We start from the raw sequence: 14,313 nt of genomic DNA on the forward strand, positions 1-14,313 counted from the left end.
ACACAAACAAACCACCATGACCATCACTGAACTGACAGGAGAAGGATTCATTTCCAGTGAGGTCCACAAAACGCAAATGTAGCCGACCTCAAAATCTACACAGCTTAGTGATGAAGTGTGGATACGTAGAAACCAATTCCTAGGTGGGGGAGTCCAGAACAGAGGGGGCACAATCCTAAAACTAGAGCAAGGCCGTTCAGGAGTGAAATCAGGAAGCACTTTTTCACACAAAGGGCAGTGGAAATCTGGAACTCTCTCGCCCAAAAAGCTGTGAATGCTGAGTAAATTGAAAATTTCAAGACTGAGGTCGACAGATTTTTGTTAGCCAAGGGTATCAAGCGATATGGAACCAAGGCGGGTAAATGGAGTTAAGATACAGATCAGCCAGGATCTAATTGAATGGCGGAACAGGCTCGAGGGGCTGAATGGCCGCCTTCTGTTCCTACATTCCTATGAGGAAGGGAAAAAAACAGGAATGTTTCTATCCGTTTTCTCCACTTTTTCTCCCTATGGGCTAACTCCTCCTATCGCCACCAAAGATCCCACTGCCTGAAAGGTTGGACAGTCTGCTAAACTCACCAGCATGGCTTCCACAGTTGGAACTTACCAGGATGCCCCCTTCAGTCTGAAGGGGGGACTCATTTTAACCATTGTTATTTTTAACCAATTGATGCTGCTCTGACAGCTGTGGCTCAGTGGTAGCACTTCTCGCCTCCGAGTCATGAAGGTTGTGGGTTCAAATCCCACTCCAGAGACTTCAGCACAAAAATCCAGGCTGACACTCCAGTGCAGTGCTGAGGGAGTGCTGCACTGTTGGAGGTGCCGTCTTTCAGATGAGACGGTTAAAAACCAAAGATGCCTAAAAATGTATATGGTTATGCAATTAAAACAGTGATGCGAAAAATGCTATGTTTAAATAGTTATGTATTGCAGCCGGAAAGTCTCCTCGGACCAGATAGATGCTTAGAAGTGTGCTAATGTTTTGATTTCCTACGGAGAGTGTCTCCCTGTTGCTAAGCGATTATCTGTTGTTTTTAAGTTATAACTTGAACCTATTTTATGTATAATGCGAAGATAGGATTTGAAGTTAGCTTAACTGAACTGCTTGCGAAGATAACGGAAGGAAGTTTGGGGAAGTTAACGTAAACATTTGCTATGTCATAAAGGAGGTAACACTCTGAAACGAACAGGTTTCTGGTTGGGCCCCATGAGATCAAAGAAGGATATGGACAAAAGAGAAAAGACACGAATTCCACAGGAAGGAAACCCTGGGAAAATATAAACAGAGAAAGATATGTGGCCAAAATCATAAAACATCTTTAGGGCGGGCTTAGACTCAAGAATCGAGACAAGGAACTAGAAGTCCCATTGGATATTAAGGTTTTAGAGGAACTTCTATAAGTCAATATCCCGGTTCAGGCCCACCCCTAAAAGTAGAATAAAAGTGACCTCCCGAGACCTTATACTCACAGATGGAAGAGAGCGAAAGATAGAGAGAGCTTGTACTCACAGACGGAAGAGAGAGAGAGAGAGAGAGAGAGAAGGAGACGCTAGACGAAAGGCAGAAGAAAATTGCTCACGTGTGTCAACCGTCTGTCCGATTGGATCGGTATCAGCTTCTTGTCATGGTCGTATATTTTTGCTGTATAACTAATGTGTTATATTCTGTCTTAAACTCTGATTAAACCCAATATACCCACCATATTGGTTTGCACTTGAACCTGATTATTTTAGGTGACCAGAGATAGCCGTAACTTGGCTATTTATAACAAGGCGTTAAACCGAGGCCTCGTCTGTTCTCTCCTGTGGCACTATTTCGAAGAAGAGCAGGGGAGTTCTCCCCGGTGTCCTGGCCAATATTTATCCCTCAATCAACATCACTAAAAATAGATTATCTGGTCATTATCACATTGCTGTTTGTGGGAGCTTGCTGTGTGCAAATTGGCTGCCACGTTTCCCACATTATGACAGTGACTACACTTCAAAAGTACTTCATTGGCTGTAAGGTGCTTTGGGACATCCTGAGGTTGTGAAAGACGCTATATAAATGCAAGTTCTTTCTTTCTTTCTAATGGCTCAATGTAACACACCATGTAGTACTGGGCCACATGACCAGCATGGTCCCAGGTTCAGTCCCTGCTCTGTGCTGAGTTAACTGATCTCAGTAGGTCATGTACAATTGCCTTCAGCATCCTCAGACTGGGGAGCACTTTGAGACGTCCGGTGGTCGTGAAAGGCGCTATAGAAATGCAAGTCTTTCTTTCTTTAATGGAACTATCCCTTTTTTATCTTTGACCTCTAACCATAAAGGCCCGGATTTTGTGGTGGTAATTATGGTGAACTGTCAGCGTTCGCCGTCATTACCCCTCTGAAACTGACCGCAACTTCAGGATGTAGCACGTGTGCATCTAAACGTGGAAATCCTAAAGTTGCGGTCAGTCATTCACTGCTCCGATACAGGCTGCGCTGTGGAATCTCAGGCCCCCGCCCCACCATAGCTGGCAATCAACGTAATCAGTGAAATCAGTGGAAATGACGAAAACGTGGGCTTTTCCGCGGTAATATCACTGTTAAATACCCCATTAAATGGTAAGCCTTGTTGGATTAGGTGTAACTGGGGTTCTAACAGCGTATTGACTGCTAAACAATCGTTCTGGCACTGAAAAACACATTTTTATATTTGTCCAATGTCAAATTTCTCCATTTTGATAAAATTTACAATTTATTTTAAACTTTTTTTAAAATGTTAACATTTGTTCATGATATTTCAGCTTCTACCATGTGAAAGTCCCAATCTTTATTTTGCTCTCTGTAACATTTTTTAAAAGTCCGGATAAAAGCAGCTTTTCATTTCGTGGTTTGCCGTCTGTAAGAATTCTTCAATGTGATTGGCTGCTTAGACAGCTTGTTGAGGTCACTGCAGCTCTTCGCTGGGGATTCCCATTACACAGCGCTATAATCAACTGCACGACGAGAAAGGCAAACATCTCTCCACAGGGATTGTGTTGGTGTTTTCTCTTCCGACTTCAGTCTCTCTCTCTCCTGCTTCACTTCAGTGAGTTTCTCTCAATCCTCCTTTACTTATGTGCGTCTCTCTCTGCCTTCACTTCTGCCTCCCTCCACATTCATTTTTATGACTGCCTACATTATTCATAGACTCATAGAAATTTACGGCACAGAAGGAGGCCATTCAGCCCATCGTGTGTACCGGCCGTAAAAGAGATATCCAACCTAATCTCACTTTCCAGCTCTTATTGTCTCTCTCCTCCATCTGCTTTTTTTCAAGAAAGAAAGGAAGGAAGGAAGGAAGGAAGGAAGGAAGATTATTGACCCATAACCCAGGGACAATGATGCCAGTTGCCTCTCTGATGGTCACAGCATAGACCAAAGGTCTTCCTGATATCTACAGCTCAGCCCCACATCAGGTGGGGCACGAAACGCTACTTCATTGATAGACATTACAAACCTACAAACTATCAGTAATGTGCAGCTTACAAACCATTGAAAGACTTCCCACAGGGCTAGGTTTTGGATTCGTTCAATTTTCTGAATCTCACTGTTCCTCATAGTCTGCTTAAAGAGGGACTGCACCTGTTTATATTCCTCCGAAGACTTGAGCACTGGAACAAGCTGCAGAGAGATGGTTATCAGACAGAGACACCGAGCAACAGGTAACCTAAACACATTTAAATACAACGAGACTGCAGACATTTATTTAACTTCATCCTACTTTTTTTTAATGGAAATGTGTGCGCCGTATTATGACCACACTAGGAAAAGGAATCTTATTAATGAGTGAGATGGTAGGCAGTGTACATTTAGTGATCCCATGTACATAATGAAAGAAAGAACATGCATTTACATAGCGCCTTTCACAATCTTGCTGTGCACAAATTGGCTGCCGCGTTTCCTACATTACAACAGTGACTACATTTCAAAAGTACTTCATTGGCTGTAAGGTGCTTTGGGACATCCTGAGGTTGTGAAAGGCGCTATATAAATGCAAGTTCTTTCTTTCTTTCTAATGGCTCAATGTAACACACCATGTAGTACTGGGCCACACGACCAGCATGGTCCCAGGTTCAGTCCCTGCTCTGTGCTGAGTTAACTGATCTCAGTAGGCCATGTACAATTGCCTTCAGCATCCTCAGACTGGGGAGAAGGAAAAAGAAACAAAATAAAAAATGCAGCCAGAGCTCCAGTCCTATTTTCTATCCAATAATCCTTGCTGGAAGTGCATGTGTATGGATATCAGGGAGGAGGACAGAGTTGTGTTCCTCCAATTCTGGCCTCCTGTGTGTCCACGATTTCCAACGCTCCACCATGGCGGCCGTGCCGTCAGCTGCCAAGGCCCTAAGCTCTGGAATTCCCTCCCTAAACCTCTCCGAACTCCACCTCTCTATCTCCTTTAAGACGCTCCTTAAAACCTACCCCTTTGACCAAGCTTTTGGTCACCTGTCCTAATATCTCCTTATTTGGCTCCGTGTCACATTTTGTCTAATTACGCTTCTGTGAAGCATCTTGGGACATTTTACTACATTAAAGGTGCTATATAAATGCAAGTTGGTGTTGTTGTTGGGCTCAGCTATGGTGTCCCTGGCCCCCTTTGGTCGAATAACTTCTGGACACCCACTGTCTGGGCTGACTAGGGGGAAGTACCAGAGGCCAGTCAGTGTCTGTGGAGCTGGATCTCTGCATGGATTCACAGCTCTCAGGGGTGATGGTGGCTTGAAAGTAAATCAAGGAAATCTTTGTCTTCCAAAAGAGCTTTTGCAATTTACAGTGTCTGCCGTGGCTCAGTGGGTAGCACTCTCCCCTCTGAGTCAGAAGGTCGTGGGTTCAAGTTCCACTCCAGAGACTCGAGCACATAATCTAGGTTGACACCCCTAGTGCAGTACTGAGGGAGTGCTGTACAGTCAGAGGTGCCATCTTTGGGGATGAGACGCTAAACTGAGACCCCGTCTGCTCTCTCAGCTGGACTTAAAAGATCCCATGGCACTATTTTTAAGAAGAGGAGGGGTGTTATCCCCGGTGTCCTGGCCAATAATTATCCTTCAACCAACATCACTAAAACAGATTATCTGGTCATTATCACATTGTTGTTTGTGGGGCCTTGCTGTGCGCAAATTGGCTGCCACGTTTCCTACATTACAACAGTGACTACACTTCAAAAGTGCTTCATTGGCTGTGAAGCACTTTGGTGGGACGGCCTGAGATCATGAAAGCTGGTATATAAATGCAAGTCTTTCTTTCCTGGTAACATGTGTGCTGTTTAAGGACTTCACTACCTAGAATTCCATTCATCTCCTGCAGAGTAGTGGGTGAGATATGAATACATTGTTTTAGCAGCTGATGTTCCTTTACCTTATATCCAGCAGTCGACTCAGCTGACATTTCCCAATGCGATGGAACGGCTTTGGTTGGAGCTGGGCTATCTTTTCCCTGGCCTTTGCTGTGAAAGGAAGACAGCAGTTAATTGAAGGGCTTCTCCATGATAGCAAGTCCCCTCCAAACCCCACCGCATGGCGTGTGCCGTTCAATGTAGGAAGAAATTTCACTTAGGCTGTTGTCACATTTTAGGGAACTTGAGAACCGGATTTGGCCAATCAGCCCCTCGAGCCTGTCCCGCCATTCAATCAGATCACAGCAGATCTCAACTCCATTTACCCACCATTTGCTCCATATCCCTTGATACCCTCAGCTAACAAAAATCTATCGCTCTCAATCTTGAAAGCTCCAATTGGCCCCCAGCATCCATGGCCTTTTGGGGGAGAGAGTTCCAGATTTGCACTATTCTTTGTGTGAAAAAGTGCTTCCTGATTTCACTCCTGAATGACCCAGCTCTAATTTTAAGATTATTTGGGGATATTTGATCATTTTGTTTATTCGCTGGATTGAGTAAAGTGTAAGGGTTGTGTCTTAACTTAAAGTGAACTAACAACAGTTTTTTGTTCAAGAATACAGCCAGAGGCTACAGGCATTGAAGGTGAGTAGTGAGGGGATATCACAACTCACCACTTTCAATCTGATACAAGGATCTGTTGTCTCATGCCAGGCCCATTAGCTAGCGTGACCAGGGACTAGGGTTGCCAGCCCTCCAGGAATTAAAGATTAATCTCCAGGACACGGCTGTGAGCAACCCGGGAGAAAAAACATAGGGGTCTTAAACTAAATGGTGTTTTTTTTTTACTTTCTTTGAAAACGTTTATTAGTTATAAAAATATTGGCGATGAGAAAAGGGACTGTTATGACTGACAGTCAAGATTCATCCAACTGGGTAACGTAAAGTTTATTCGCTTTCAATTGGCATGGGAAGGCAGGGCACCGTGATGATGGACGTGCCAGGCGACCAATGGCGAGAGCGTGGGGGCAGGGCGGTTGGAGGTGGGCAGTCATGTGATAAAATCTCCTGCAATACATCCAACCAGAGTTGGCAACTCTACCAGGGTCGTCAAGCAATTCATCATCTTATCGCAAGTCCAACTAATATTGGTGTTGAGGCCAGTTCCATTCATGTGAGAATGGCCTGATGTGTCCACAGAGACTATACTCATGGGAAAGAGGGTATGCGATATGATTGACAGGACTGCTGGCGAATCCCTGCATGGAAGATGTCACGAGACCTCACCCTCTGCTTCCATAGGTCAGAATTAACAGTAAAGGACCATTGTTCGGGAGGCACTTGGATTTCGTGAGACACAGCTTTTGGTTCATATTTGAAAGCTAAGAATGTACAAGGCTGGGCCTTTCGATTCCAAGTCATCGCGAGAGAAACGTTGCACCAAAATCAAGTCAGTTATCCCACAAAAAGGACAGGGCAGATGGTTTTTAATTTAATGATGGGGTTCTCTAGGTACACTGGTTTTGTTACTGGGTTAGTAATCCAGAGGCCTGGACTAATCATCCAGACAATGTGAGTTCAAATTCCACCGTGGCAGTGAGAAATTCAGTTTAAAAGCAATCTAGAAATATAAAACTTCAGTAAAAGTGACCGTGAAGCTGTCGGATTGTCATAAAAACCCAACTGGTTCAGATAGAAAGGGGCGAGGCCATGGTGGGATTTGAAAACAAGGATGAGAATTTTAAAATCGAGGCGTTGCTCAACCGGGAGCCAATGTAGGTCAGTGAGCACAGGGGTTGATGGGACTTGGTGCGAGTTAGGACATGGGCAGCAGAGTTTTGGATGAACTTAAGTTAATGGAGGGTGGAAGATAATTAACCTCATTAATTGGCATGTCACTGCAAGGCAAGTTTTAAAGACCAGTCCTATTCTACTCCTGAACCCTTCTTTCGCTCCACCTTCATCCTGGCACCAACATACATCTTGCAATCAAGTGTCAGTACCTGTATATCTGCCTTTCCATTCCCTGTTCCGAAATGAATCTCGGTCTCCTTCGGACTTCCCTGCATGTTCCAAGAATCATGTTTTTCTGGATCATTGCTGAACAAGAAGGAAAAAAAAGTAACAGCTTCAATCCATAAAAAAAAATCCATATACTGTATATTTTTAGTTGCTAGATAGAAATGCAGGGGATTCAAACAACCTCCTACTACAACACAGCCTTGCTCCTCACTCTGCTTTCCCAACAAGTACTAAGGTTTCCACAGACAGCAAGATGTTTTCAGTGTTGTAAGTGTGTAATTGGGTTTTATATTTGCTGGAAGCTTGGCAAAATTGACTAAACTTCCTGTTTGCCTGGGTTCCAGTGTCAGTTTTATCTTTGAAAAGCTTTGATGGCTCAATCTTTCGGATGTGGACACAGGTTGCTTGAATCTTGATGAGCGGAATGGCCACTTGGCTGAGGACTGGTGACATCAAAGCAGCGTGTTATCGAACCACACTTTTCTGTGCATTTATCCACTAAGTGTTTGGGAGAGTTGACCCTCTCTGCCTGATTTCTTGCACTGGTCCTCTTTATAATCCGACCTTGCCCACTGCGTTGTATATCTGAGCTGACTGAGGTGTCAGCCGTGGCTCAGTGGGTAGCACTCTCACCTCTGAGTCAGAAGGTTGTGGGTTCAACTAAGTCCCACTCCAGAGACTTAAGGGGAGAAATTCGGTATCGGCCCGTTTGGGGCGCTAGTATTGGCGGTACGCCAAGTTTAGCGCCAGGCGCAAATTATCGCCACCTCCAGCGATATTGGGTACCTGCGCCCCTGAAGGTGATTGCGGCGCTAAATCAGGTGCTGCACGACAGTCTTAAGGTGCTAACCCGGCGACGCGATGCAATATCTCCGCGGGTGGGCGCAGCGCAGGTGCTGTCAATAATCGAGTGCAGCCAGACACGCTGGCGCCGGACAGCTCTTAAAGGGGCGGATCGATCATCATCTCCAGCCGCACCCTGCGCCTCGTAGGCCTCAAACTCGGCGGTAACCTACCTGTGGCGTCGACAACTGCCTGAACATGGAGAGGGCCAGGGAGAGAGCGCAGCGCTTCAGCGAGGGGGCATTGGATGCTCTGGTTGGCGCGGTGGAGCGCAGGCAATCTGTACTCTCCCAGAGAATGGCAGGAGGCCTCAGCACAGCGACTATCGCAGAGCTTGGAGGGAGGTTTCCAACAGAGTCACTCCAGCAGCATGGTTCCCAGGACTCCTGTGCAATGCAGGAAGAAGTTCAACGACCTCACTCGGGTCGTCAGGGTGAGTGCCTTTTTCAGATTCATCTTCATCCCTCCATCTGGACCTCACTTTATGGCCAGAGGGTGTGCAAAGCCCCAATGGCCAGCTGTCATCCAGCACCCATGGCCCTTTCTGGAAACACACACGCACATTCAGCTCTGTGCATAATGTAAGGTCTCCTGGACAATGGGAGGCATGCCATCCCAGATCAGGGCAGCATAATGTAAGGGCTAATCGATCATGGGAGGCATGTCATCCCAGATCAGGGCAGCATAATGTAAGGGCTAATCGACCATGGGAGGCATGTCATCCCAGATCAGGGCTGCCGGTTTCCTCACACCCCATCCTTTCTCTTGCAGGCCAAGCTGGCCCATAATAGAAGGCAACAGCATCGGACCGGAGGAGGCTGGCCTCACCTGCAGACCCTCACAGACCTGGAGGAGCGAGTCCATCGGATTGTGGCAAGCCGGATGATTGGCCCCGTCGCCTCTGGAGATGCCGACCCCATTGTGGACAGCAATGGTAAGGTCATCACCTTTTTGACCTCTCTCCTTCCACTTGTTCCAGCATGCTTTTTCACTCTCGACCCAACTCAGAGCATTGCAGCACTCATGCATCCCTTGCTGCCACCCTGTCCTTTCGCTAAAGCCGCTCTTGAACCTCCCTGCTTTCAGATGCTGCATCACCAGCTTGGGAGGCGGGCCCTCAAGCTGCCAGTGCGAGAGACTCTGGAGGCGACGAGGAGGAGGAAGCTGGACCATCCGTGCCACCCTCAGGCGAGCCAGCCCATGTCCAGACTGGGGAGACGCCTTCCCTGGAGGGGAGCGGGGGGGGAATGGTCTGAGGAGGATGCAGCTCCAGGACCCAGCGGCCTGTAGCAACGCAAGGGGGTAGGGAAGCTCGGGGGCTCCCCGGAGGGCAAGTCGGGCCACGAGTGCTGCTGCACAGAACGCAGAAGAGGTGCGTGCCCTCGCAGAAATGAGCGCCCAGGCTGGGCAGAGGCACACTGAGCTCATGGCTGCAGTGGCAAGGATGCCCGATTCTATTGAGACACTGGCAAGGAGTGTCCAGGACTTCGGCGCAGCACAGGCAAGGAGTGTGCAGGACTTCGGTGCAGCACTGGCAAGGATTGTCCAGGACTTCGGCGAAGCACCGCCACCTGCCACGCAAATGCTGAGTGCTGCCACGCAGTCAGTGGCTGGTCTCATGCAGATGCAGATTGAGGCCACGCGAGCACTGACTGCTGCCACCTTCGCTGGATCGGGCAAGATTCCCCAGGGCCCTCGCCGCGCCACAGCAGGCCAGCAATCTGTGCACCAGCCGATTGCTGCGCATGCTGCGGTGCTGCCCCGTCAGAGTGCCAGTGTGTCGGCCGACCAGGGAGCTGCTGTCCGCTCTCAGGATGACAGCATTCCTGATGCCACCACTGGCACTTCTCCACTGCAGCTGCCACCACCTGTAGGACAGACTGCTGCCACCCATGCAGAGTTGGAGCAGTCAGCAGCCGGGCCCTTCAGGCCCAGAGCTGGTCCAGGCCGTCCCTCAAGGGCATCTGCGGTCTCAGTTTTGGACAGTCAGCAGGCCTCCCCCAGCCTTGCTGCAGCCACTGGGGTCCCATTATGGAGGAGCTGCAGGGCGGGAAGGGGGCAATTCCGCAAGGGAAGCAGATCACCATCGAGGGGCAAAAAGTAGGAGGTGTTGCTAAATTATGTTATTTCTTTCATTCAAGGCCGAGGATGCTGGTCTGAATGTTGGTTATGTTTTGAACAATGTCTCCAGGGTGTGAGAGCCAGTTATGTTTTGGACATTGTCTCCAGGGTGTGAGAGCCAGTTATGTTTTGGACATTGTCTCCAGGGTGTGAGAGCCAGTTATGTTTTGGACATTGTCTCCAGGGCGTGAGAGCCAGTTATGTGGCAGTCTGTTTGTTTTGGTGTTTGTTTCCATTGCTTTGTCATGCGGGAAGGATACACAGTTTGTTAAATAAAGAAGTTTATTTATTCACAATGTCCATGTCTGTTCTTTGCACAAATTGTTGCCTTGACCAGCTTCAGGGTAGCAGAACAGTTCCATTCATGTTCTTGGAATGGCAGAAAGCATTCCCTCAGAGGGGCCTAGAAGCGACTTGCTATAAGCCTCTGACGGACGGCCCTTGCAGTTTGTGCCTCCCTCCCGTCTTGGTGCTGCTCCTCCTCCTCCTCCTCCTCCTCCTCCTCCTCCTCCTCTGCTGGTGCTTCAATGTCTGGTGGCATTGGCTGGGTCCTGAGGATTGCCAGGTTATGCAGCATGCAACACACAACCACGAAGTGGGAGACTCGCTCAGGTGAGTACTGAAGGGCTCCTCCGGAATAGTCCAGACAGCGGAACCGTTGATTCAGTACGCCGATTGTGTGCTCCACGATGTTCCTGGTCGCTTGATGGCTCTCGTTGTATCGTTCTTCAGCAGGGGTGCTGGGTGAACGGAGCGGGGTCAGCAGCCAGGGGCACAGAGGATAGCCCTTGTCCCCGAGAAGCCAGCCTCCTGGGTGAACCGGGGCCTCGAAAAGGTCTGCCACAGAAGTCTGGTGCAGGATGAAGGCGTCGTGGCTGCTGCCTGGAAAGTGGGCATTGACAGCGAGTATCAGCTGTTGGTGGTCACAGACCAGCTGCACATTCAAAGAATGGAACCCCTTTCGGTTGCAGAAATCCTCCGCATTCTCTAGAGGCACCCGCAAAGCCACATGCGTGCAGTCAATGGCGCCCTGCACCATGGGGAAGCCCGCTATCCTTGCGAAGCCCTCTGCGCGCTCTCGCTGCTTGTCCGGGGTCATTGGGAAGGAGATGTACTGCCGTCTCCTTTTAAAGAGGGCATTAGTCACTTGACGGATGCAGCAATGCACCGCGAACTGTGAGATGTTGGCAATGTCCCCAGCATCGGCCTGAAAGGAGCCGCTGGCATAGAAGTTTAGAGCCACAGTGGTCTTCACAGCCACCGACAGAGATGTCCTGCACCTTAGTTGAGGCTGCAGATCTGGCTGAAGCAGGTGGCAGAGCTCAGTGACCACCTCCTTACTGAAGCGCAGCCTTCGGAAACACTGCTCCTCTGACATGTTGATATACGAAAACTGTTGGCGGAAAACCCTGGCAGCGTAAGGTCTCATGTGCCGACGTCTGTTGGCCCTCCTCCGTCTGGCCATGCCTGCCACTCTATCCCTGCGTCTCTGTGCCCTGTCAATATGATTGAGAAGCACGACGTTCCCATCCAATGCAGCCCCCATAGTAAGTGCGCACTGAAAGTTATGCCGGTTGAGAAGCTTACCAACTGCAAAGTTATGTTCAGAAGGCTAAAGTTCCTCAGCCAGTGCTGGCTCACTGCAGAAATGGCTTTCCGTTTGTCTCTGAGCAACTCTCTCTCTCTCTCACAGAAGATGTGGTCCAAAAATGGCTACCACTAATAATCCAGGAAGAGTCCCCTTTAAAAAGCGCCCCCCCCCAGCCCGACAGCGACTGGGAAACGTTCCAGGTAACCTGTCGTTGGTAGCGACAGGCAGAACGGAGGGGGGCGCCACTGAATTTCCGATCTGGGGCGCCCCAAGGGCGTTGCACACTGAAATGACGGCGCTAAATGTCTGCTCAATTTGGGAAGAGGCGCAGGGTTCGCTGCGCCCGGGCGCTAGTTGGTTAGCGCCCCACTTCTCGACCTCTTTAGGCGCTAATGGGTGGCGCAACCAACCAAATTTTTCCCCCTTAAGCCCATAATCCAGGCTGAAAATGATATTCAATTCGCAATCCAATTTACTTCCAATCCTGCTCAAATGATGTCATGAATATAGACAACAAATACAAGCAAGTGGTCAAGTCCCACTCCAGAGGCTTGAGTACAAAAATCTAGGCTGACGCTCCAGTGTAGTACTGAGGGAGTGCTGCACTGTTGGAGATGCCATCTTTCAGATGAGACGCTAAACTGAGGCCCGGTCTGCCCTCTCAGGTAGACGTAAATGATCCCGTGACAGTATTTAAAGAAGAGCAGGGGCGTTCTCCCCGGTGTCCTGGGCCAATATTTATCCCTCAATCAACATCACTAAAACAGATTATCTGGTCATTATCACATTGCTGTTTGTGGGAACTTGCTGTGCGCAAATTGACTGCCACATTTCCCACATTACAACTGTAAAGCTCTTTGGAACGTCCTGAGGTTGTGAAAGATGCTATATAAATGCAAGTCTTTCTTTTTCTTTTTAAAAACTAAGATTGAATTAAAAAGCCTCTCTGTACACTAGATAAATGGAAATCTGGTTCCTCCACAAACTGAAGTGACCGTACCTTCAAAGTCCACCATGTAGTGATGATTCCCTGCCAGGAATACCAGTTTCTCCTTGCTATCTGCCAAATACAAGTTCTCCAGGTCAGCGGACGTCACTGGCCAAACACTGTCTGTACCTTCCTGTTAGATTACAACACAAGAGGTGAGCACCATGAGAATGATTTTTCAAACGGGCAGTAAACATTTACAAGGATGATACCAGAACTGAGAGGGTACATCTATTAGGACAGGCTGAACAGGCTGGGGCTCTCGAAAAGAGAAGGCCGAGGGGCGATGTGATAAAGGCCTTTAAAATTATGAGGTGGTTCGGTAGGGAATAGGTTGAGAAAATGTTTCCACTTGCGGGGAAGTCCAAAACTAGGAATCATAAATATAAGATTCAATAAGGAATTCAATCCAATAAGGAATTCAGGAGAAACTTCTTTACCCAGGCAGTGGTTAGAATGTGGTACTTGCTACCACATGGAGTAGTTGAGGCGAATAGTATAGATGCATTTAACCAGAAGCTGGATAAATACATGAGGGGGAAAGGAGTAGAAGTGTATGCTGATAGGGTTAGATGAAGAGGGTATGGGAGGAGGCTCGTGTGGAGCATAAACGCCGGCATAGACCTGCTGGGCCAAATGGCCTGTTTCTGTGCTGTACATTCTATATAATTCCTCTTGGACGATCGGGAATTGACAATCGCACCGCGAAGTGTCAGCTGTGGCTCTGTGGGTGGCACCCTCACCTCTGAGTCAGAAGGTTGTGGGTTCAAGTCCCACTCCGGAAGATTGAGCACAAAAATCTAGGCTGAGACTCCAGTGCAGTACTGAGAGAGTTCTGAACTGTCGGAGGTGCCGTCTTTCGGATGAGATGCTAAACCGAGGTCCCATCTGCGCTCTCAGGTGGATGTAAAAGATCCCGCGGCACTATTTCGAAGGAGAGCAGGGGCGTTCTCCCCGGTGTCCCGGTCAATATTTATCCCTCGACCACCATCACTAAAACAGATTATCTGATCATTATCACATTGCTGTTTGTGGGACCTTGCTGTGCGCAAATTGGCTGCCGTGTTTCCTACATTACAACAGTGACTACACTTCAAAAGTACTTCATTGGCTGTAAAGCGCTTTAGGACATCCTGAGGTCGTGAAAGGCACTATATAAATGCAAGTCTTTCTATTTAACTTCAATGGGAAAGAATATCGGGTGGAGTGTAAACCGGGCCCCCGATTCACTATCGCCCGCTTTGTTCTACCACCCAAGCTGAATTTACAGCCCTATGTGTTTAAACGGAGCCCTGATCTCAGACAGACACTGTGCTCACTGTTACTGGGCCAGGTCTCAGCCTCCTAGTCAATGGTCACTTTGATCAGAATTTGTCCTGAGAATGAGTTAACTTTTTCAATGTAACA

The 14,313-nt window shown here is 48.2% G+C and overlaps 1 protein-coding gene across 1 annotated transcript in view; it reads right to left on the reverse strand.

The window, feature by feature from the left end:
* The window catches only part of LOC147120017 (protein mono-ADP-ribosyltransferase PARP12-like), a 91,913-nt gene that overhangs the window by 18,913 nt on the left and 58,687 nt on the right, over window positions 1–14,313 (reverse strand). The window contains exons 7-10 of the mRNA XM_085985508.1: window positions 12,919–13,039; window positions 7,345–7,441; window positions 5,365–5,452; window positions 3,500–3,630 (exon numbers count right to left, since the gene is read on the reverse strand). Of these exons, the coding sequence (XP_085841634.1) occupies window positions 3,500–3,630; window positions 5,365–5,452; window positions 7,345–7,441; window positions 12,919–13,039 (437 nt within the window). The remainder of the gene's footprint in view (window positions 1–3,499; window positions 3,631–5,364; window positions 5,453–7,344; window positions 7,442–12,918; window positions 13,040–14,313) is intronic.

Source organism: Somniosus microcephalus, chromosome 4 (genome assembly GCF_052327205.1).
Source record: "Somniosus microcephalus isolate GS21.2 chromosome 4, FLI_Smic_1.0, whole genome shotgun sequence".
Lineage (NCBI taxonomy): Eukaryota > Metazoa > Chordata > Chondrichthyes > Squaliformes > Somniosidae > Somniosus > Somniosus microcephalus.